General features: G+C 53.3%; 2 protein-coding genes across 2 annotated transcripts in view; one reads left to right on the top strand and one right to left on the bottom strand.

Annotated features, from left to right (window-relative positions):
- ankrd29 (ankyrin repeat domain 29) overlaps positions 1-24,403 on the bottom strand; it is a 1,085,233-nt gene that overhangs the window by 378,783 nt on the left and 682,047 nt on the right. The window lies entirely within an intron of this gene.
- LOC139261566 (uncharacterized) overlaps positions 1-24,403 on the top strand; it is a 98,776-nt gene that overhangs the window by 16,817 nt on the left and 57,556 nt on the right. Inside the window, exons 4-7 of the mRNA XM_070877072.1 lie at positions 6,359-6,477; positions 11,186-11,335; positions 15,215-15,734; positions 18,088-18,201. Of these exons, the coding sequence (XP_070733173.1) occupies positions 6,359-6,477; positions 11,186-11,335; positions 15,215-15,734; positions 18,088-18,201 (903 nt within the window). The remainder of the gene's footprint in view (positions 1-6,358; positions 6,478-11,185; positions 11,336-15,214; positions 15,735-18,087; positions 18,202-24,403) is intronic.

Below are 24,403 nucleotides of genomic sequence, written 5' to 3'. Positions count from 1 at the left end.
ACTGGGTTTACCCCGGGGGGGGAGGGGTGGGGTGGGGTGACTGGGTTTACCCCGGGGGGGGGGGAGGGTGGGGGGGTGACTGGGTTTACCCCGGGGGGGGAGGGGTGGGGTGACTGGGTTTACCCCGGTGCCATTTGTAAAAGAATATTATAACTTCGACATGGTGCTGTGCGATATTATCAGGTGAGCTCTCAATGCTGTTGTATATACCATTTCTCTCCGCTATTGTAACACAGCCATTAACCTGCTTATTTTAGCTGATTATTGACGTAACATACCTTCAGTGTCTGTGCAGTTGTATCCCACAGTGGGACGAGGAAAGGACTATCATTCCACTTCAGGTACCCACTGCCCGAATCAAGTAGCCCCACAACAAGGGTAGATGTAGCTTTGATCTCCCTTGACACGAGGCCAGTGGGCCCGAACTGCTCATCACACTGAAGCTGTGATTGTTCTCACTCTCCCTCCGCTCACTCCCGTGCCCCCTCACTGGGGCCGACTGCCGCTATGGGTGGCGGAGCCAGCGGTCTTGTGCGTTCCGAGTGTCCCAAGCTCCATCTGTTGCTGCCACTGACCGACGGAGATCTGCCCCGAGGGTTGTTCACTCGAGGCTCAGGGGGTGCCAATCACGCACCTGAGTGGGTCTGATCTGCTGCCTTTCTCTTGCGATTGGTTGGCTCCCAGTGCCCTGTGTGTGCAGGTGTGGAGCAATGAACGTCCCCCCGGTGATCCAGAGCAGATCTCCGAGATATCACTGGCCGAGGCCTCCTTTGCTTCCGTTTGTAAGCTGCTTTATTAAGAAGCCTCTCTGATAAAGTGCAACATCCCCACCGACACCTGGGAGTCCCTGGCCAAAGACCGTCCTAAGTGGAGGAAGAGCATCCGGGAGGGCGCTGAGCACCTCGAGTCTCGTCGCCGAGAGCATGCAGAAACCAAGCGCAGGCAGCGGAAGGAGCGTGCGGCAAACCAGTCCCACCCTCCCCTTCCCTCAACCACTGTCTGTCCCACCTGTGACAGAGACTGTAATTCCTGTATTGGACTGTTCAGTCACCTGAGAACTCACTGTTAGAGTGGAAGCAAGTTTTCCTCGATCCCCAGGGACTGCCTCTGATGAAACCACCTGCCCTGCCATCTCTCTAACTAATGATACAAATCAAATAAGTTGGACAGTTTTTAGTCAAATGATTATTTTTACCTTTAATTGTTAGTTTTAATTAGTTAATTTAGTTTACGTTATTAATTCATTGAAGTTAGAGTCGTTAATACAGGTTGAACCTCCCTTATCCAGAACCACCCCTCGTCCAGAACCATTCCCGGCCACCGGGTGGCGCATGCGCAGAACTCCCACATGAACAAATTGAAGTCCTTCCTCGCTGCCGACTCCCGCAATCGCTGGCCTGACTCCGCGATCCACCCCACCCCGACCCCGCGATCCACCCCACCCCACCCCCACCCCCACCCCATGATCTCTCTGCCGCACTCCTAGCCCCAAGCCAGCCAGCCCCGATATCCCCCTTGCTCAGTGCCTGTCCCATCCAATTTAGCGTGACCACCCCTCGTCCAGAAAAATCCCTTATCCCGAACAGGCCAGGTCCCCAGGGTTCCAGATAAGGGAATTTCAACCTGTACTCTCACAGTTCTGAATTTAATCCACCTACCTAACCTAGAGAGCAAAAGAGCTGCAATACTGGTTGATTCCGGAGATGAGGGGGTTGACTTATGAGGAAAGGTTGAGTAGGTTGGGCCTCTACTCATTGGAATTCAGAAGAATGAGAGGTGATCTTGAAACATAAGATTATGAGGGGGCTTGACAAGGTGGAGAGAGAGGATGTTTCCACTGATGGGGGAGACTAGAACTAGGGGGCATGATCTTAGAATAAGGGGCCGCCCATTTAAAACTGAGATGAGGAGGAATTTCTTCTCTCAGAGGGTTGTAAATCTGTGGAATTCGCTGCCTCAGAGAGCTGTGGAAGCTGGGACATTGAATATATTTAAGACAGAGATAGACAGTTTCTTAACCGATAAGGGGATAATGGGTTATGGGGAGCGGGCAGGGAAGTGGACCTGAGTCCATGATCGGATCAGCCATGATCGTATTAAATGGTGGAGCAGGCTCAAGGGGCCGTATGGCCGACTCCTGCTCCTATTTCTTATGTTCTTATGCTCATACTTACCAACCAGCCTGCTGTCCTGGGACGTCACTCCTGGTTTTTCCTCCACACTGTGTCCCCTCCACACCCCCACGCCCCCCCCGATCGGTATTCTAACTCCATTTGTCCTCCTTGGTTCTGTAACCCTTTATACCCTTGCCCAACAGAAATCGATCCGTCTCGGTGTTGAATTTTTCAGTTGGTCCCCCCCCCCAATCTCACAGTGTTTGGGGGAAGAGTTCCAGATTCCCACCGCCCAGTGTGTGAAGAACTCCTTCCTACCATCACCCCTGAACAACCTGGCGCTGATTTTAAGGCTAAGCCCCCTTGTTCTGGGCTCCCCCCAGAGAAAATAGTGCCTTCTCTCGCCCCATCACACCTCGATTAGATCACCCTTTAATTATCGATACTCAAGCCAGGTCCAAGCCACCAGTCCTCAATTTAACCCTTTTAGCCCCGGTATTATCCATGTTGCTGTTTACCCTCCCTGCAAACCAATCGATCGAATCACATTTACCCACCCTGCTCCCATATCCCTTCATCCCGCTTGCCAATCTAATCGTACACACTGACAGTCTCTGCCTCAACCACTCACCCTGGCAGTGAACCATAGAAACATAGAAATCTACAGCGTAGAAGGAGGCCATTCCGGCCCATCGTGTCCACGCCGGCCGACAAAGAGCCGCACGGCCCTCGGTCAGCAGCCCTGAAGGTTACATATAAACCAATGAACAATGAACAATGGCGGAAAGGTAAAGAGCACCCGGCCCAACCAGTCCGCCCCACACAACTGCGACACCCCTTACACTGAAACATTCTACACTCCACCCCAACCAGAGCCATGGGATCCCCTGGGAGAGGCAAAAACCAGATAAAAACCCAGGCCAATTTAGGGAGAAAAAATCTGGGAAAATTCCTCTCCAACCCATCCAGGCGATCGACACTAGTCCAGGAGATCACCCTGGCCGTATTCTATTCCCTGCAGTACTTACCATTATATCTGCACCGTCCAACAAAAGGTCATCCAATCTAATCCCAATTACCAGCTCTAGGTAGGTAACCCTGCAGGTTACTGCACTTTAAGTGCCCATCCAACCATCTCTTAAAAGTGGTGAGGGTTTCTGCATCCACCACTCTTCCAGGCAGTGAGTTCCCAGATCCCCACAACCCTCTGTGTAAAGAAGTCCCCCCTCAAATCCCCTCTAAACCTTCCACCAACCACCTTAAAACTATGCCCCTCATAATAGACCCCTCCACCAATGGAAAAAGACCTTAATATCCACTCGGTCCTAAATGGCCTACACCTTATCCGTAGACTGTGACCCCTGGTTCTGGACTTCCCCAACATCGGGAACATTCTTCCTGCATCTAACCTGTCCAATCCCAGCAGAATTTTATATGTTTCAATGAGATCCCCTCTCATTCTTTTAAATTCCAGTGAATATAAGCCTAGTTGATCCAGTCTTTCTTCATATGTCAGTCCCGCCATCCAAGGAATCAATCTGGTGAATCTTCGCTGCACTCCCTCAATAGCAAGAATGTCCTTCCTCAGACTAGGAAACCAAAACTGTACACAATATTCAAGGTGTGGCCTCACCAGTAAGACCTCCCTGCTCCTATACTCAAATCCCCTCGCTATGAAGGCCAGCATGCCATTTGCTTTCTTCACCGCCTGCTGTACCTGCATGCCAACCTTCAATGACTGATGTACCATGACACCCAGGTCTCGTTGCACCTCCCCTTTTCCTAATCTGTCACCATTCAGATAATAATCTGCCTTCCTGTTTTTGCCACCAAAGTGGAAAACCTCACATTTATCCACATTATCCTACATCTGCCATGCATTTGCCCACTCACCTAACCTGTCCAAGTCACCCTGCAGCCTCTTAGCATCCTCCTCGTAGCTCACACCGCCACCCAGTTTAGTGTCATCTGCAAACTTGGAGATATTACCTTCAATTCCTTCATCTAAATCATTGATGTATATTGTAAAGAGCTGGGGTCCCAGCACTGAGCCCTGCGGCACCCCACTGGTCACTGCCTGCCGTTCTGAAAAGGACCCGTTTATTCCCACTCTTTGCTTCCTGTCTGCCAACCAGTTCTCTATCCACGTCAATACATTACCCCCAATACCATGTGCTTTAATTTTACACACTAATCTCTTGTGTGGGACCTTGAAAAAAAGCCTTTTGAAAGTCCAAATAAACCACTTCCACTGGTTCTCCCTTGTCCACTCTACTAGTTACACCCTCAAAAAACGCTAAAAGATTTGTCAAGCATGATTTCCCTTTCATAAGTCCACGCTGACTTGGACTGATCCTGTCACTGCTTTCCAAATGCGCTGCTATTTCATCTTTAATAATTGATTCCAACATTTTCCCCACCACCAATGTCAGGCTAACCGGTCTATAAATATCCGTTTTCCCTCCCTCCTTTTTTTAAAATGTGGGGTTACATTAGCTACCCTCCAATCCATAGGAACTGATCCAGAGTCCATGAATGTTGGAAAATGATCACCAATGCATCTACTATTTCTAGGGCCACTTCCTTAAGTACTCTAGGATGCAGACTATCAGACTTTGGAGATTTATCATCCTTCAGTACCTTCAATTTCCCTAACCATTTCCTGACTAATAAGGATTTCCCTCAGTTCCCCCTCCTTGCTAGACCCTCGGTCCCCTAGTATTTTCGGGAGGTTATTCGTGTCTTCCTTCGTGAAGACAGAACTAAAGTATTTGTTCAATTGGTCTGTCATTTCTTTGTTCCCCATTATAAATTCACCTGATTCTGACTGCAAGGGACCTACATTTGTCTTCACTAATCTTTTTCTCTTCACATATCTATAGAAGCTTTTGCAGTCAGTTTTTATGTTCCCTGCAAGCTTCCTCTCATACTCTATTCCCCCCCCCCTAATTAAACCCTTTGTCCTCCTCTGCTGAATTCTAAATTTCTCCCAGTCCTCAGCTTTGCTGCTTTTTCTGGCCAATTTATATGCCTCTTCCTTGGATTTAACACTATCCCTAATTTCTCTTGTTAGCCACGGTTGAACCATGTTCCCAGTTTTATTTTTACGCCAGACACGGATGTAGAATTGTTGAAGTTCATCCATGTGATCTTTAAATGTTTGCCATTGCCTATCCACAGTCTATCCTAGCCAATTCACGCCTCATACCATCGAAGTTTCCTTTCTTTAAGTTCAGGACCCTAGTCTCTGAATTAACTGTAGATTAAAATCGCCCATTATAACTGCTGTACCTTTATTGCACGCATCCCTGATTTCTTGTTTGATGCTGTCCTTAACCTCACTACTACTGTTTGGTGGTCTGTACACAACTCCCACTAGCGTTTTCTGCCCCTTGGTATTCCGTAGCTGCACCCATACCGATTCCACATCATCCAGGCTAATGCCGTTCCTTACTATTGCATTAATTTCCTTTTTAACCAGCAACGCCACCCCACCTCCTTTTCCTTTCTGTCTATCCTTCCTAAATGTTGAATACCCCTGGATGTTGAGTTCCCAGCCTTGGTCACCCTGGAGCCATGTCTCCGTAATCCCAATTATATCATCATCGTTAATAGCTATCTGTGCAGTTAAGTCATCCACCTTATTACGAATACTCCTCGCATTGAGGCACAGAGCCTTCAGGCTTGTCTTTTTAACACACTTTCTCCCTTTTAGAATTTTGCTGTAATGTGGTCGTTTTTGATTTTTGCCTTGGGTTTCTTTGCCCTCCACTTTTACTATTCTCCTTTCTATCTTTTGCTTCTGCTCCCCTCTGTCTCCCTGCATAGGTTCCCATCCCCCTGCCATATTAGTTTAATCCCTCCCCAACAGCACTAGCAAACACTAGATCACCTCTCATTCTTCTGAATTCCAATGAGTAGAGGCACAACCTACTCAACCTTTCCTCATAAGTCAACCCCCTCATCTCCAGAATCAACCGAGTGAACCTTCTCTGAACTGCCTCCAAAGCAAGTATATCCTTTCGTAAATATGGAAACCAAAACTGCACGCAGTATTCCAGGTGTGGCCTCACCAATACCCTGTATAACTGTAGCAAGACTTCCCTGCTTTTATACTCCATCCCCTTTGCAATAAAGGCCGAGATTCCATCTAAGGTATATGTGGTCTTTCTTTCTGTCCCCCCCGCGCCCCCCCACCCCCCCTGACAGTGGCTGATTGTTTTTGGTTTGTGCCTTTGGTCTAGCTGCATCGCCCCCAGCGTTGCCCCTCTCCAGGAGGAACCCCAACCTGAAGAAGTTCGAAGAGCAGCAGCGGGAGCATGTGGCCCAGCAGATCATAGCTGAGAGGAAAACGAAACAGAAGGTAAATAATAATGGTGCTAAGGAATCCGCTCTGCCTTTCCCCGCCTTCCTGCCTGAAGGCGTGGCCGTCACTGGGGGTCACCATTGACCAGAAACTTAACTGGACCAGCCACATAAATACTGTGACTACAAGAGCAGGTCAGAGGCTGGGTATTCTGCGGCGAGTGTCTCACCTCCTGACTCCCCAAAGCCTTTCCACCATCTACAAGGCACAAGTCAGGAGTGTGATGGAGCACACTCCACTTGCCTGGATGGTGCAGCTCCAACAACCCTCGAGAAGCTCGACACCATCCAGGACAAAGCAGCCGCTTGATCGGCACCCCATCCACCTCCTCCAACACTCACTCCCTCCACCACCTCCAACATTCACTCCCTCCACCACCTCCAACACTCACTCCCTCCACCACCTCCAACACTCACTCCCTCCACCACCTCCAACACTCACTCCCTCCACCACCGGCGCCCCCTGGCTGCAGTGTGTACCATCTACAAGATGCACTGCAGCAACTCGCCAAGGCTTCTTCGGCAACACCTCCCAAACCCGCGACCTCTACCACCTAGAAGGACAAGGGCAGCAGGTGCATGGGAACACCACCACCTCCACGTTCCCCTCCCAGTCACACACCATCCTGACTTGGAAATATATCGGCCGTTCCTTCATCGTCGCTGGGTCACAATCCTGGAACTCCCTCCCTAACAGCACTGTGGGAGCACCTTCACCACACGGGACTGCAGCGGTTCAAGAAGGCGGCTCACCACCACCTTCTCAAGGGGCGATTAGGGATGGGCAATAAATGCCGGCCTGGCCAGCGACGCCCACATCCCAGGAACGAATAATAAAAAAATAATTCCTCGAGTCCCTTGGCCAGTGGGCCCCTCTTGGTGTGTGAGCTTTGCAGATGGGGCATCACAGCTGCTCCTGGTCCTGTTCACACCTTCTCTGCCCAGTGCTCCCATTCACAACAACTCCTTCAGAAAGTAGCTGGACTGCTTCAAAATAGAACCGAGGCTCCCTGCTACAGGCCCTGCCCAGTGCGGAATGGAGCCACCTGCAAGCAGGTGATCACTGCTTCGATTCCCAATCTGTCTGTCTGCTACACCGCTGAACAACCTGTTGTGCTGTTAATAGGGGGTCAATTTATCGCTGTATATATCGGAAGCAAGGGAGAGTGGTGCGGGCGAAGTAATCTCGGGGAATTGCTGCATTGCATCCTGCAGCTGCAGTGTGCCTGGGAGAAATGGAAATCAAGTTCAGTGTCGTGGATTGTGTCGAGCTTCCTGAGTGATGTGGCTGCACCCATCCAGGTGAATGATGCATCTGTCCAGGAGCGTGGGCAGGTACAGCAGGAGCGGGGGGTCGGAGGGTCAGGGGGAGGAGAGGGGGAGGGGGGGGAGGGGAGGTCGGGGCGGGGCGAGGGGGAGGGAAGGTGAGGGGAGGTCGGGGCGAGGGGAGGTCAGGGGGAGGGGAGGGGGGGCGGAGGGGAGGGGGGGAGGTCGGGGCGAGGGGGAAGGGGAGGGGAGGTCGGGGCGAGGGGGAGGGGAGGGGAGGTCGGGGCGGGGCGAGGGGGAGGGGAGGTCGGGGCGAGGGGGAGGGAAGGTGAGGGGAGGGGAGGTGAGGGGCGAGGGGGAGGGGGAGGGGAGGTGAGGGGAGGTGAGGGGGAGGGGAGGTCGGGGCGAGGGGGAGGTCAGGGCGAGGCGAGGGGGAGGTCGGGGGGAGGGGAGGGGAGGTCGGGGCGAGGGGGAGGGAAGGTGAGGGGAGGTCGGGGCGAGGGGGAGGGAAGGTGAGGGGAGGTCGGGGCGAGGGGGAGGGGAGGTCGGGGCGAGGGGGAGGTCAGGGCGAGGCGAGGGGGAGGTCGGGGGGAGGGGAGGTTCGGGGGGGGGGAGGGGGAGGGGAGGTCGGGGCGAGGGGGAGGGGAGGTCAGGCGGAGGGGGAGGGGGAGTGGAGGTCGGGGCGAGGCGAGGGGGAGGGGAGGTCGGGGCGAAGGAGCGGCGAGAGATTGTAGAGGCGCGAGGTCGGGGCCCAGGAGAGGCGTGAGTTCGGGGCCCAGGAGAGGTGAGAGTTTGGGGACCCAGAAGAGCCGAGGGCCCAGGGGCAGCACGGGCCCAGCCCACACTGCGATATGTGGGCGCACTGGGTCCGTGCAGCAGAGCTGGTCTCCAGCCGTCCTGGTTAACCCTTGCCACTGGACCAAGACCTCGCTCTGTCAAGCCCGTGTGGTGGCTGGTGTGCAACGGTCACCCCACATTAAAAAAATCCACCCACAGGCATCTTCCACCCTTCAACATGGAGTTCGGGACCTGGAATATTAGGCCCTTCATTGAAACACCTGGGAACTCGGCCCTTTTTGGTGTGAAAGCAAGTCATCCTCGATAGGAGGGACTGCCTATGATGAATTAGCAACAGGGCCGCCAGCATTGGGCCAGACACCCCTGGGTTAGTGAGGAGAGGGAGCCTCGCGATTCCTGGTCTGTATCCACCCCACCCAAGTGGCCGGTCTTCCTGGGAGAGCTCAGACATTGAACGTGAGGTGCAGTAACCCAGATTACTTCAACCTCACCCTCCAACCCCGTGACCTCGGCCATGAAGGTGGCCAATGACTGCAATGTCTGGGAGCACCATCTCGTCTCCCAGACTGGGATATATATCCACTGTTCCTTCACCATGGCTGGGTCTAAATGCTGCAATTCTTCACCTAACCCCAGTATGGGAGCTCCTTCCCCTCCACCACGCTATCGGTTCAAGGGGAGGGTCCAGCCCCACGTCTCCGGCACGGCCAATAAATGTCACCCTTGCCGGCAATGGCCACATCCTGTCCAATAAACATTGTTCAAAAGCTCGATTGCTGCCCAAAGGCCCCGGCTGGAAAGTAGCTGACCGCGGATGATGGGGGACGGGAGAATGGGTGGGGGGCGGGGTTCGGGGATGGGCGACGGGGGGGGCTGTGGCTGGGCGATGGGTGACGGGGGGGCTGTGGCTGGGCGATGGGTGACGGGGGGGCTGGGCGATGGGTGAAGGTTAGAGCGATGGGCGACGGGGGGGGCTGGGCGATGGGTGAAGGTTAGAGCGATGGGCGACGGGGGGGGCTGGGCGATGGGCGTCGGGGGGGGGGGTGCTGGGCGATGGGTGTCGGGGGGGCTGGGCGATGGGTGAAGGGTAGAGCGATGGGCGACGGGGGGGGCTGGGCGATGGGCGTCGGGGGGGCTGGGCGATGGGTGAAGGGTAGAGCGATGGGCGACGGGGGGGGCTGGGCGATGGGCGTCGGGGGGGGGGTGCTGGGCGATGGGTGTCGGGGGGGCTGGGCGATGGGTGAAGGGTAGAGCGATGGGCGACGGGGGGGGGTGCTGGGCGATGGGCGTCGGGGGGGCTGCTGGGCGATGGGCGTCGGGGGGGGGTGCTGGGCGATGGGTGTCGGGGGGGGGTGCTGGGCGATGGGCGTCGGGGGGGGTGCTGGGCGATGGGTGTCGGGGGGGGGTGCTGGGCGATGGGTGAAGGGTAGAGCGATGGGCGACGGGGGGGGTGCTGGGCGATGGGTGTCGGGGGGGGGTGCTGGGCGATGGGCGTCGGGGGGGGGTGCTGGGCGATGGGTGTCGGGGGGGGTGCTGGGCGATGGGTGTCGGGGGGGGGTGCTGGGCGATGGGTGTCGGGGGGGCTGCTGGGCGATGGGTGTCGGGGGGGCTGCTGGGCGATGGGTGTCGGGGGGGGGTGCTGGGCGATGGGCGTCGGGGGGGGGTGCTGGGCGATGGGTGTCGGGGGGGCTGCTGGGCGATGGGTGTCGGGGGGGGGTGCTGGGCGATGGGTGTCGGGGGGGCTGGGCGATGGGTGTCGGGGGGGCTGCTGGGCGATGGGTGTCGGGGGGGCTGCTGGGCGATGGGCGTCGGGGGGGGGTGCTGGGCGATGGGTGTCGGGGGGGCTGGGCGATGGGCGTCGGGGGGGGGTGCTGGGCGATGGGTGTCGGGGGGGCTGGGCGATGGGCGTCGGGGGGGGGTGCTGGGCGATGGGTGTCGGGGGGGGGGCTGGGCGATGGGCGTCGGGGGGGGGGCTGGGCGATGGGCGTCGGGGGGGGGGCTGGGCGATGGGTGTCGGGGGGGCTGGGCGATGGGCGTCGGGGGGGGGGTGCTGGGCGATGGGCGTCGGGGGGGGGGGGTGCTGGGCGATGGGTGTCGGGGGGGGGGGCTGGGCGATGGGCGTCGGGGGGGGGGCTGGGCGATGGGTGTCGGGGGGGGGGGCTGGGCGATGGGCGTCGGGGGGGGGGCTGGGCGATGGGTGTCGGGGGGGGGGGCTGGGCGATGGGCGTCGGGGGGGGGGGCTGGGCGATGGGCGTCGGGGGGGGGGGGTGCTGGGCGATGGGCGTCGGGGGGGGGGGCTGGGCGATGGGCGTCGGGGGGGGGGGCTGGGCGATGGGCGTCGGGGGGGGGGGGGTGCTGGGCGATGGGTTTGATTGGTTCCCTTGGGGTCAGTGGTGAAGGGTCTATGTTCGGGAGGGACTATAATTGGTTCCCTTGGGGTCGGGGGTGAAAGGTTTTTGTGCGAGGGTTCGGGAGGGGATATGATTGGTTCCCTTGGGGTCAGGGGTGAAGGGGCTTTGTCCGGAGGTTTGAGAGATGCTTTGATTGGTTCCCTTGAGGCTGGGGGTGGAGGGTCTTTGTTCGGGAGGGGTTATGATTGGTTCCCTTGGATAACCAGTGTTTTGTGTGATGTGTCGCTCCAGGACCATGAACTGGCGTTGAAGAGAATCGCTGACGACCGTGAAAATCTGAAAGCAAAATCGGCGCCACCGTGCTTGCCCGAACCCCCTCAGCAGGGTCAGAGGTTAGGAGGCAAAGTTGAAACTGCAGTGGGAAGCCATTGCATACTGATGGTGAGTTTTGCCAAGCCTGGGTTCCCCCCCGCATTGCACGGCAGGGCTGCTTTCTAAACTGGTTCATCTGATGGACTTTGTGCTCCCCAAAACTCTCGGCTCCAGAACCTCCCAAACTGCCCCCCCCCACTCCCCCCGCTGCCCGTTCTCCTCTGTATGCTCACACTGCACTGCAATCCAGACTAACCGGGCTGTCCCACCGGAGCGGACGGGCAGGCGGGCGGCAAGCAGCGTTAAAACGAATGGGTTGAATTTTACGCGGGGGGGGCGGGGGGTTGCCTCCTGAACGGCCGCCACAACTTTGGCGGGACCTGCGGGGAAACAGCTGGCCAATCGGCCGTCTCCACGGGTTTGCGCTGAGCTTAAGTTGGCGATACGCACACACACGAGAGAGAGAGAGAGAGAGAGAGAGAAATAGGATATGTTGATGGCGTGAGATGAAGTAAAAGAAAGAAAGACTTGCATTTCTGTAGCGCCTTTCACAACCACCGGACGTCTCAAAGCCCTTTGCAGCCAATGAAGTACTTTTGGAGTGTAGTCACTGTTGTAATGCGGCAGCCAATTTGCGCACAGCAAGCTCCCACACACAGCCATGTGATAATGACCAGATAATCTGTTTTAGTGATGTTGATTGAGGGATAAATATTGTCACAGCTGTAATGTAGGAAAGTAGGGTGGGAGGAGGCTCGTGTGGAGCATAAACACCACATGCCCGACACGAGATTCCCAAAGCAAGCGCTCTACCCGGAACTCCAACACGGCAAACGAGCCCCAGGTGGGCATAGGAAACATTACAGGGACACCCTCAAAGCTTCCCTGATAAAATGCAACATCCCCACCGACACCTGGGAGTCCCTGGCCAAAGACCAGTCGGCCCTAAGTGGAGGAAGTGCATCCGGGAGGGCGCTGAGCACCTCGAGTCTCATCGCCGAGAGCGTGCAGAAACCAAGCGCAGGCAGCGGAAGGAGCGTGCGGCAAACCAGTCCCACCCTCCCCTTCCCTCAACCACTGTCTGTCCCACCTGTGACAGAGACTGTAATTCCCGTATTGGACTGTTCAGCCACCTGAGAACTCACTGAGTGGAAGCAAGTCTTCCTCGATTCCGAGGGACTGCCTCTGATGATGAAACACCAGCATGGACCTATGGGGTTGGATGACCTGTTTTTGTCCTGTAAATTCTTTTTAATTCTATATAAAAACAATTGCCACTCCAGTGGTTTATTTGACAAGTGTGGAACTGATGAACCAGCAAAACCCACAGCTCTGGCACGCTTTCCCGAAACCGCTCAGCCTCTCCCTCCTCTCCGATAAAACCCAGCTCTCTGACCAAACTCCTCGCATCTCCTCCTTTAGCTCCACGATCAATGTTTTGCTGATTATGCTCCTGGTAGGCACTTCGCAATGTCTTGCGATGTTGGAGGTCCTACATGAATGCGTCGTATACTTGTGGGTTAAATTTAAGTCGCTGAGTTGGCAGGAGTTCGACGGGGCGAGGGTTGACTCATGCATTTGACACCACACTTTAAATAAAGCAGCTTAAAAACAAAACGTTAAAAACAAAGGCACCCATTCCTGCTGTTTTCTCTGATGCTGGGAGCAGCGAGGGATTTACAATCAGCGACCAATCGAACACATGTCAGTCGTTGGCTCAGTGAGTCACTCTCTCAGCTCTGTCAGGTTCAAATCCCACTCCACGACTAAGGGAGTGCCACACTGTCGGAGGGGCAGTACTGAGGGAGTGCCACACTGTCGGAGGGGCAGTACTGAGGGAGTGCCGCACTGTCGGAGGGGCAGTACTGAGGGAGTGCCGCACTGTCGGAGGGGCAGTACTGAGGGAGTGCCGCACTGTCGGAGGGGCAGTACTGAGGGAGTGCCGCACTGTCGGAGGGGCAGTACTGAGGGAGTGCCGCACTGTCGGAGGGACGGAACTGAGGGAGTGCTGCACTGTCGGAGGGGCGGTACTGAGGGAGTGCCGCACTGTCGGAGGGGCAGTACTGAGGGAGTGCCGCACTGTCGGAGGGGCAGTACTGAGGGAGTGCCGCACTGTCGGAGGGGCAGTACTGAGGGAGTGCCGCACTGTCGGAGGGGCGGTACTGAGGGAGTGCCGCACTGTCGGAGGGGCGGTACTGAGGGAGTGCCGCACTGTCGGAGGGGCGGTACTGAGGGAGTGCCGCACTGTCGGAGGGGCAGTACTGAGGGAGTGCCGCACTGTCGGAGGGGCAGTACTGAGGGAGTGCCGCATTGTCGGAGGGGCAGTACTGAGGGAGTGCCGCACTGTCGGAGGGGCAGTACTGAGGGAGTGCCGCACTGTCGGAGGGGCAGTACTGAGGGAGTGCCGCACTGTCGGAGGGGCAGTACTGAGGGAGCGCCGCACTGTCGGAGGGGCAGTACTGAGGGAGCGCCGCACTGTCGGAGGGGCAGTACTGAGGGAGCGCTGCACTGTCGGAGGGGCAGTACTGAGGGAGCGCTGCACTGTCGGAGGGGCAGTACTGAGGGAGCGCTGCACTGTCAGAGGTGGAAACCAAGGGTCAGTCCTCCTCCCCGCTCTGCTCACCCGGTACAGAAACAGGCTATTCGGCCCCTCGAGCCTGCTCCGTCATTTAATATGATCTTGGCTGACCTGATCATGGACTCAGGTCCACTTCCCTGCCCGCTCCCCATAACCCCTTATTTCCTTATCGGTTAAAGAACTGTCTATCTCTGTCTTAAATTTATTCAATGTCCCAGCTTCCACAGCTCTCTGAGGCAGCAAATTCCACAGATTTACAACCCTCTGAGAGAAGAAATTCCTCCTCATCTCAGTTTTAAATGGGCAGCCCCTTATTCTAAGATCATGCCCCCTAGTTCTAGTCTCCCCCATCAGTGGAAACATCCTCTCTGCAGCCACCTTGTCAAGTCCCCTCATAATCTTATACGTTTCAATAAGATCACCTCTCATTCTTCTGAATTCCAATGAGTAGAGGCCCAACCTCCTCAACCTTTCCTCATAAGTCAACCCCCTCATCTCCGGAATCAACCGAGTGAACCTTCTCTGAACTGCCTCCAAAGCAAATATATCCTTTCGTAAATATGGAAACCAAAACTGCACGCAGTATTCCAGGTGTGGCCTCACCGATACCCTGTATAACTGTAGCAAGACTTCCCTGCTTTTATACTCCATCCCCTTTGCAATAAAGGCCAAGATACCATTGGCCTTCCTGATCACTTGCTGTACCTGCATACTAACCTTTTGTGTTTCATGCACAAGTATCCCCAGGTCCCGCTGTACTGCAGCACTTTGCAATCTTTCTCCATTTAAATAATAACTTGTTCTTTGATTTTTTTTTCTGCCAAAGTGCATGACCTCACACTTTCCAACATTATACTCCATCTGACAAATTTTTGCCCACTCACTTAGCCTGTCTATGTCCTTTTGCAGATTTTTTGTGTCCTCCTCACACATGGCTTTTCCTCCCATCTTTGTACCATCAGCAAACTTGGCTACGTTACACTCAGTCCCTTCTTCCAAGTCGTTAATATAGATTGTAAATAGTTGGGGTCCCAGCACTGATCCCTGCGGCACCCCACTAGTTACTGGTTGCCAACCCGAGAATGAACCATTTATCCCTGTTCTCTGTTAGTTAGCCAATCCTCTATCCATGTAATATATTACCCCCAACCCCGTGAACTTTTAGCTTGTACTTCCCCTTAAATACATCGGTACTATTGGCTTCAGCCACTCCGTGTGGTGGCGAGCTGCACATTCTCACTGCTCTCTGGGTAAAGAGGTTTTCCCTGTTGGATGTATCAGTGAAGATTGTACGCTGGCGTTGACCTGTATTTGCTCCCTCTGGATGCCGCCTGACCTTGCTGACTTTGCCCCTTGACCTCTGCCCTCAGATCCGGCTGCCGTCGGGTGAATCGGTGCGGGAGCGGTTCCGGGAGGACGAGCCTCTGCGGAGCGTGCGGGACTACGTGTGGCGGCGGTGCCCCGAGCTGCCCGCCATCGCCCTGCTGCAGGGCTTCCCCAGGAGGCGTTTCTCCGACAGTGATCTGGGCAGCACGCTGGGAGCTCTGGGCCTGAGTCCCAACGCCACGCTGTGCGTGCGGAGCGAGCCGCGGGTGGCCGCCGTCACACCGCCACCGGCCCCCCGCCCGCCCACCGCTCCCGCCGAGGGGGCCCCCGCGGACCGGCCGGCCGGAGAGGAGGAGCTGCGCTGGCGCTCCAGGTCGCCCGGCCAGCGGGCCTGGGGGCGAGGCGAGGCGCTGGGGTACCGCGCGGCCGTCGGACGGGCGGCTGACCGGCCGGAGGAGCCCTCGCGAGACGTTCCCGGGCGCCCGCCACAGCCGGACCTGAGGAACGCTGGGATACCGGCAGTACTGCGATCGCCGTCGAGGTCGAGGTCGACGCACTTCTGGGGTAAGATCGCTGCGAGGCTCCGGTGTCTGACAAAAGCCGTTCCCGCATCGGCTGCTCCGGGGACTGAGAGGGGGGCGGAGGCAGACTCAATCGTGGCTTCCAGTATCTGGAGGAAACAGAATTAGCAGGGCTACGGGAAAAGGGCAGGGAGTGGGACTGGCTGAAGTCCTCTTGCAGAGAGCCGGCACGGGCTCGACGGGCCGAATGGCCTCCCTGTGCTGTAAACATTCTGTGATTCTCTACACTGTCCCATCAAACACTCCCAGGGCAGGTACAGGGGGTGAGATACAGAGTAAAGCTCCCTCTACACTGTCCCATCAAACACTCCCAGGGCAGGTACAGGGGGTTAGATACAGAGTAAAGCTCCCTCTACACTGTCCCATCAAACACTCCCAGGGCAGGTACAGCACGGGTTAGATACAGAATAAAGCTCCCTCTACACTGTCCCATCAAACACTCCCAGGGCAGGTACAGCACGGGTTAGATACAGAGTAAAGCTCCCTCTACACTGTCCCATCAAACACTCCCAGGGCAGGTGCAGCACGGGTTAGATACAGAGTAAAGCTCCCTCTACACTGTCCCATCAAACACTCCCAGGGCAGGTACAGGTGGTTAGATACAGAGTAAAGCTCCCTCTACACTGTCCCCATCAAACACTCCCAGGGCAGGTACAGGGGGTTAGATACAGAGTAAAGCTCCCTCTACACAGTCCCATCAAACACTCCCAGGGCAGGTACAGCACGGGGTTAGATACAGAGTAAAGCTCCCTCTACACTGTCCCATCAAACACTCCCAGGGCAGGTACAGGGGGTTAGATACAGAGTAAAGCTCCCTCTACACTGTCCCATCAAACACTCCCAGGGCAGGTACAGGGGGTGAGATACAGAGTAAAGCTCTCTCGACACTGTCCCATCAAACACTCCCAGGGCAGGTACAGCACGGGTTAGATACAGAGTAAAGCTCCCTCTACACTGTCCCATCAAACACTCCCAGGGCAGGTGCAGCACGGGTTAGATACAGAGTAAAGCTCCCTCTACACTGTCCCATCAAACACTCCCAGGGCAGGTACAGCATGGGTTAGATACAGAGTAAAGCTCCCTCTGCACTGTCCCATCAAACACTCCCGGTGCAGGTACAGGGGGTTAGATACAGAGTAAAGCTCCCTCTACACTGTCCCATCATACACTCCCAGGGCAGGTACAGCATGGGGTTAGATACAGAGTAAAGCTCCCTCTACACTGTCCCATCAAACACTCCAGGGCATGTACAGCATGGGGTTAGATACAGAGTAAAGCTCTCTCTACACTGTCCCATCAAACACTCCCAGGGCAGGTACAGGGGGTTAGATACAGAGTAAAGCTCCCTCTACACTGTCCCATCAAACACTCCCAGGGCAGGTACAGGGGGTTAGATACAGAGTAAAGCTCCCTCTGCACTGTCCCATCAAACACTTTCGGGGCAGGTACAGCATGGGGTTATATACAGAGTAAAGCTCCCTCTACACTGTCCCATCAAACACTCCAGGGCAGGTACAGCATGGGGTTAGATACAGAGTAAAGCTCTCTCTACACTGTCCCATCAAACACTCCCGGTGCAGGTACAGGGGGTTAGATACAGAGTAAAGCTCCCTCTACACTGTCCCATCAAACACTCCCGGGGCAGGTACAGCATGGGGTTATATACAGAGTAAAGCTCCCTCTACACTGTCCCATCAAACACTCCAGGGCAGGTACAGCATGGGGTTAGATACAGAGTAAAGCTCTCTCTACACTGTCCCATCAAACACTCCCAGGGTAGGTACAGGGGGTTAGATACAGAGTAAAGCTCCCTCTACACTGTCCCATCAAACACTCCCAGGGCAGGTACAGGGGGTTAGATACAGAGTAAAGCTCCCTCTGCACTGTCCCATCAAACACTCCCAGGGCAGGTACAGGGGGTTAGATACAGAGTGAAGCTCCCTCTACACTGTCCCATCAAACACTCCCACGGCAGGTACAGGGGGTTAGATACAGAGTAAAGCTCCCTCTACACTGTCCCATCAAACACTCCCAGGGCAGGTACAGGGGGTTAGATACAGAGTAAAGCTCCCTCTACACTGTCCCATCGAATTCCTCATCCTTAGCAAAGCGCCCCCTCCTGCTGAAACACTTTGCCGTGTCCTGCAACCTCTGAGACTGGCCGCTCATTCCCTGAATACTGCAGCAAATAGGTTGAGAGTTCGAACCGAGGAGGTTGTGTTCCCGTCAACGGAGCGCACTCCACGTGTCGCCTGAGCGCCGAGCCCCGAACGCGCTGAGCTCTTCACTCAGAGGCCCGCTAATCCCGCATTGTTTGTCTTTGTGTTTCCGCGCAGGTCGGGGACACAAGCTGGCGGCTGCTGGCCAGGGCGAGCCACCAAGCCCCATCGAAGGGGAGGTCGAGGAGGAGGAAGAGGAGAACCCCTTTCCGGACAATCAGCTGATCCCTGGTCAGTCAGCCCGAGGGGTGGTGGGAGGGACAGGCTCTTGCGCAGCAAGTTGTGTGACCTCGAACACGCTGCCCGAAAGGATGGTGGGGCAGATTTAACCTAAGATCTTCTATAAATATATTAAGAGTAAGAGGGTAACTAAAGAAAGGGTAGGGCCTATTCGAGACCATGAGGGTAATCTGTGTGTGGAGCGGAAGATGTTGTTAGGGTTCTTAATGAATACTTTGCATCTGTTTTCACAAAGGAAAGGGGCGATGCATATACTGCTAATGAGGAGGAGTGTGATATTCTGGATAAAATAAATATAGTGAGAGAGGAAGTATTAACATAGAAACATAGAAAATAGGTGCAGGAGTAGGCCATTCGGCCCTTCTAGCCTGCACCACCATTCAATGAGTTCATGGCTGAACATGCAACTTCAGTACCCCATTCCTGCTTTCTCGCCATACCCCTTGATCCCCCGAGTAGTAAGGACTTCATCTAACTCCTTTTTGAATATATTTAGTGAATTGGCCTCAACAACTTTCTGTGGTAGAGAATTCCACAGGTTCACCACTCTCTGGGTGAAGAAGTTTCTCCTCATCTCGGTCCTAAATGGCTTACCCCTTATCCTTAGACTGTGACCCCTGGTTCTGGACTTCCCCAACATTGGGAATATTCTTCCTGCATCTAACCTGTCTAACCCCATCAGAATTTTAAACGTTTCTATGAGATCCCCTCTCATTCTTCTGAACTCCAGTGAATACAAGCCCAGTTGATCCAGTCTTTCTTGATAGGTCAGTCCCGCCATCCCGGGAATCAGTCTGGTGAAACTTCGCTGCACTCCCTCAATAGCAAGAATGTCCTTCCTCAGGTTAGGAGACCAAAACTGTACACAATACTCCAGGTGTGGCCTCATCAAGGCCCTGTACAACTGTAGCAACACCTTCCTGCCCCTGTACTCAAATCCCCTCGCTATGAAGGCCGACATGCCATTTGCTTTCTTAACCGCCTGCTGTACCTGCATGCCAACCTTCAATGACTGATGTACCATGACACCCAGGTCTCTTTGCACCTCCCCTTTTCCTAATCTGTCACCATTCAGATAATAGTCTGTTTCTCTGTTTTTACGACCAAAGTGGATAACCTCACATTTATCCACATTATACGTCATCTGCCATGCATTTGCCCACTCACCTAACCTATCCAAGTCGCTCTGCAGCCTCATAGCATCCTCCTCGCAGCTCACACTGCCACCCAACTTAGTGTCATCCGCAAATTTGGAGATACTACATTTAATCCCCTCGTCTAAATCATTAATGTACAGTGTAAACAGCTGGGGCCCCAGCACAGAACCTTGCGGTACCCCACTAGTCACTGCCTGCCATTCTGAAAAGTCCCCATTTACTCCTACTCTTTGCTTCCTGTCTGACAACCAGTTCTCAATCCATGTCAGCACACTACCCCGAATCCCATGTGCTTTAACTTTGCACATTAATCTCTTGTGTGGGACCTTGTCGAAAGCCTTCTGAAAGTCCAAATATACCACATCAACTGGTTCTCCCTTGTCCACTCGACTGGAAACATCCTCAAAAAATTCCAGAAGATTTGTCAAGCATGATTTCCCTTTCACAAATCCATGCTGACTTGGACCTATCATGTCACCTCTTTCCAAATGCACTGCTATGACATCCTTAATAATTGATTCCATCATTTTACCCACCACTGAGGTCAGGCTGACCGGTCTATAATTCTCTGTTTTCGCTCTCCCTCCTTTTTTAAAAAGTGGGGTTACATTGGCTACACTCCACTCGATAGGAACTGATCCAGAGTCAATGGAATGTTGGAAAATGACTGTCAATGCACCTGCTATTTCCAAGGCCACTTCCTTAAGTACTCTGGGATGCAGTCCATCAGGCCCTGGGGATTTATCGGCCTTCAATCCCATCAGTTTCCCCAACACAATTTCCCGACTAATAAGGATTTCCCTCAGTTCCTCCTCCTTACTCGACCCTCTGACCCCTTTTATATCCGGAAGGTTGTTTGTGTCCTCCTCAGTGAAGACCGAACCAAAGTACTTGTTCAATTGGTCTGCCATTTCTTTGTTCCCTGTTATGACTTCCCCTGATTCTGACTGCAGGGGACCTACGTTTGTCTTTACTAACCTTTTTCTCTTTACATATCTATAGAAACTTTTGCAATCCGTCTTAATGTTCCCTGCAAGCTTCTTCTCGTACTCCATTTTCCCTGCCCTAATCAAACCCTTTGTCCTCCTCTGCTGAGTTCTAAATTTCTCCCAGTCCCTGGGTTCGCTGCTATTTCTGGCCAATTTGTATGCCACTTCCTTGGCTTTAATACTATCCCTGATTTCCCTCGATAGCCATGGTTGAGCCACCTTCCTATTTTATTTTTACGCCAGACAGGAATGTACAATTGTTGTAGTTCATCCATGCAGTCTCTAAATGTCTGCCATTGCCCATCCACAGTCAACCCCTTCAGTATCATTCGCCAATCTATCCTAGCCAATTCATGCCTCATACCTTCAAAGTCATCCTTCTTTAAGTTCTGGACCATGGTCTCTGAATTAACTGTTTCACTCTCCATCCTAATGTAGAATTCCACCATATTATGGTCACTCTTCCCCAAGGGGCCTCGCACAACGAGATTGCTAATTAATCCTCTCTCATTACACAACACCCAGTCTAAGATGGCCTCCCCCCTAGTTGGTTCCTCGACATATTGGTCTAAAAAACCATCCCTTATGCACTCCAGAAAATCCTGCTCCACCGTATTGCTTCCAGTTTGGTTAGCCCAATCTATGTGCATATTAAAGTCACCCATTATAACTGCTGCACCTTTATTGCACGCACCCCTAATTTCATGTTTGATGCCCTCCCCAACATCACTACTACTGTTTGGAGGTCTGTACACAACTCCCACTAACGTTTTTTGCCCTTTGGTATTCTGCAGCTCTACCCATATAGATTCCACATCGTCCAAGCTAATGTCCTTCCGAACTATTGCCTTAGTTTCCTCCTTAACCAGCAATGCTACCCCACCTCCTTTTCCTTTTATTCTATCTTTCCTGAATGTTGAATACCCCTGGATGTTGAGTTCCCAGCCCTGATCATCCTGGAGCCACGTCTCCGTAATCCCAATCACATCATATTTGTTAACATCAATTTGCACAGTTAATTCATCCACCGTATTGCAGATACTCCTTGCATTAAGACACAAAGCCTTCAGGCTTGTTTTTTTAAACACCCTTTGTCCTTTTAGAATTTTGCTGTACAGTGGCCCTTTTTGTTCTTTGCCTTGGGTTTCTCTGCCCTCCATTTTTCCTCATCTCCTTTCTGTCTTTTGCTTTTGCCTCCTTTTTGTTTCCCTCTGTCTCCCTGCATTGGTTCCCATCCCCCTGCCATATTAGTTTAAATCCTCCCCAACAGCACTAGCAAACACTCCCACTAGGACATTGGTTCCGGACCTGCCCAGGTGCAGACCGTCCGGTTTGTACTGGTCCCACCTCCCCCAGAACCGGTTCCAATGCCCCAGGAATTTGAATCCCTCCCTGCTGCACCACTGCTCAAGCCACGTATTCATCTGCGCTATCCTGCGATTCCTACTCTGACTACCACGTGGCACTGGTAGCAATCCCGAGATTACTACTTTTGAGGTCCTACTTTTTAATTTAGCTCCTAGCTCCTTAAATTCGTTTCGTAGGACCTCATCCCTTTTTTTACCTATGTCGGTAAGGGGTTCAGCAGCTTTGAAAGTAGATAAGTCCCCAGGCCCGGATGAAATGCATCCAGGCTGTTGAGCGAAGTAAAAGAGGAAATAGCAGAGGCCTTGACCATCATTTTTCAGTCCTCTTTGGATCTGGGCATGGTGCCGGAGGATTGGAGGACTGCTAATGTAGTACCCTTGTTTAAGAAGGGAAAAAGGGACAGGCCGAGTAATTACAGGCCTGTCAGCCTAACCTCAGTGGTGGGAAAATTATTGGGAAAAAATCCTGAAAGACAGGATAAATCTGCATTTGGAAAGGCAAGGGTTAATTTAGGACAGTCAGTGCGGATTTGTTCAGGGAAGATCGTGTCTGACTACCCTGATTGAATTTTTTGAGGAGGTAACCAGGAGGGTCGATGAGGGTAGTGCGTCCGATGTAGTGTATATGGACTTTAGCAAAGCTTTTGATAAGGTCCCACATGGTGGACTGGTCACGAAGGTTAAAGCTCATGGGATCCAGGACAAAGTGGCAAGTTGGATCCAAAATTGGCTTAGAGATAGGAAGCAAAGGGTAATGGTTGCTGGATGTTTTTGTGACTGGAAGGATGGTTCCAGTGGGGTTCCGCAGGGCTCAGTACTGGGTCCCTTGCTTTTTGAGGTATATATATCAATGATTTAGATTTGAATATAGGAAGTATGATTAAGAAGTTTGCAGACATCAAAGATTTGGATGAGGGAATTCAGTGTAATATCTCCCAAGTTTGCAGATGACACTAAACTGGGTGGTGGTGTGAGCTGTGAGGGGGACGCTAGGAGACTGCAGGGTGACTTGGACAGGTTAGGTAAGTGGGCAAACACATGGAAGATGCAGTATAATGTGGATAAATGTGAGGTTATCCACTTTGGTGGCAAAAACAGGAAGGCAGAATATTATCTGAATGGCAGCAGATTAGGAAAAGGGGAGGTGCAACAAGACCTGGGTGTCATGGTTCATCAGTGACTGAAAGTTGACATGCAGGTTCAGCAGGCGGTGAAGAAGGCAAATGGTATGTTGGCCTTCATAGCGAGAGGATTTGAGTATAGGAGCAGGGAGGTGTTACTACAGTTGTACAGGGCCTTGGTGAGGCCTCACCTTGAATATTGTGTTCAGCTTTGGTCTCCTAATCTGAGGAAGGACGTTCTTGCTATTGAGGGAGTGCAGCGAAGGTTCACCAGACTGATTCCCGGGATGGCGGGACTGACATATGAAGAGAAACATATAAAATTCTGATGAGATTGGACAGGTTAGATGCAGGAAGAATGTTCCCGATGTTGGGGAAGTCCAGAACCAGGGGTCACAGTCTAAGGATAAGGGGTAGGCCATTTAGGACCGAGATGAGGGGAAACTTCTTCACTCAGAGAATTCTCTACCACAGAGAGTTGTTGAAGCCAGTTCGTTAGATATATTCAAGAGGAAGTTAGATATGGCCCTTATGGCTAAAGGGATCAAGGGGTATGGAGAGAAAGCAGGAAAGGGGTACTGAGGTGAATTATCAGCTATGATCTTATTGAATGGTGGTGCAGGCTCGAAGGGCTGAATGGCCTACTCCTGCACCTATTTTCTATGTTTCTATGACACTAAAATTGGCTGTGTGGTTGATAATGAAGAGGAAAGTCATGGGCTGCAGGAGGATATCAATCTACTGGTCAGGTGGGCAGAGCAGTGGCAAATGGAATTTCATTGAGAGGTGTGAGGTGATGCACTTTGGGAGGGCTGATACGGAAAGGGTCTACACATTATGTGATAGGCCATTTAATAGTGTAGATGAACAAAGCGACCTTGGAGTGCTTGTCCACAGATCCCTGAAAGTAGCAGGCCAGGTGGTTAAAAAGGCATACGGAATGCTTGCCTTTATTGGCCGAGGCATAGAATATAAGAGCAGGGAGGTTATGCTTAAATTGTACAATACTTTGGTTAGGTCACAGCTGGAGTACTGCGTGCAGTTCTGGTCGCCATATTATAGGAAGGACGTGATTGCACTAGAGAGGGTGCAGAGGAGATTTACTAGGATGCTGCCTGGAATGGAGAATCTTAGTTATGAGGACAGATTGGATAGGCTGGGTTTGTTCTCATTGGAACAGAGGAGGTTGAGAGGAGACCTCATTGAGGTGTGCAAAATATTGAGGGGCCTCGACATAGTGGATAGTAAGGGTCTATTTCCATTGGTGAAGAGGTCTATTACGAGGGGCATAGTTTTAAGTTGGTCGGTGGAAGGTTTAGAGGGAATTTGAGGGGGGGCTTCTTTACGCAGAGGGTTGTGGGGATCTGGAACTCACTGCCTGGAAGAGTGGTGGTTGCAGAAACCCTCACAGAGAAACATAGAAAATAGGTGCAGGAGTCGGCCATTTGGCCCTTCGAGCCTGCACCACCATTCAATAAGATCATGGCTGATCATTCACCTAAGTACCCCTTTCCTGCTTTCTCTCCATACCCCTTGATCCCTTTCGTCGTAAGGGCCAC

This window comes from Pristiophorus japonicus, chromosome 1, assembly GCF_044704955.1.
Source record: "Pristiophorus japonicus isolate sPriJap1 chromosome 1, sPriJap1.hap1, whole genome shotgun sequence".
Classification (NCBI taxonomy): Eukaryota; Metazoa; Chordata; class Chondrichthyes; family Pristiophoridae; genus Pristiophorus; species Pristiophorus japonicus.
The sequence above is the reverse complement of the archived record's forward strand: the minus strand, read 5'-3'. Positions and strand labels throughout refer to the sequence as shown.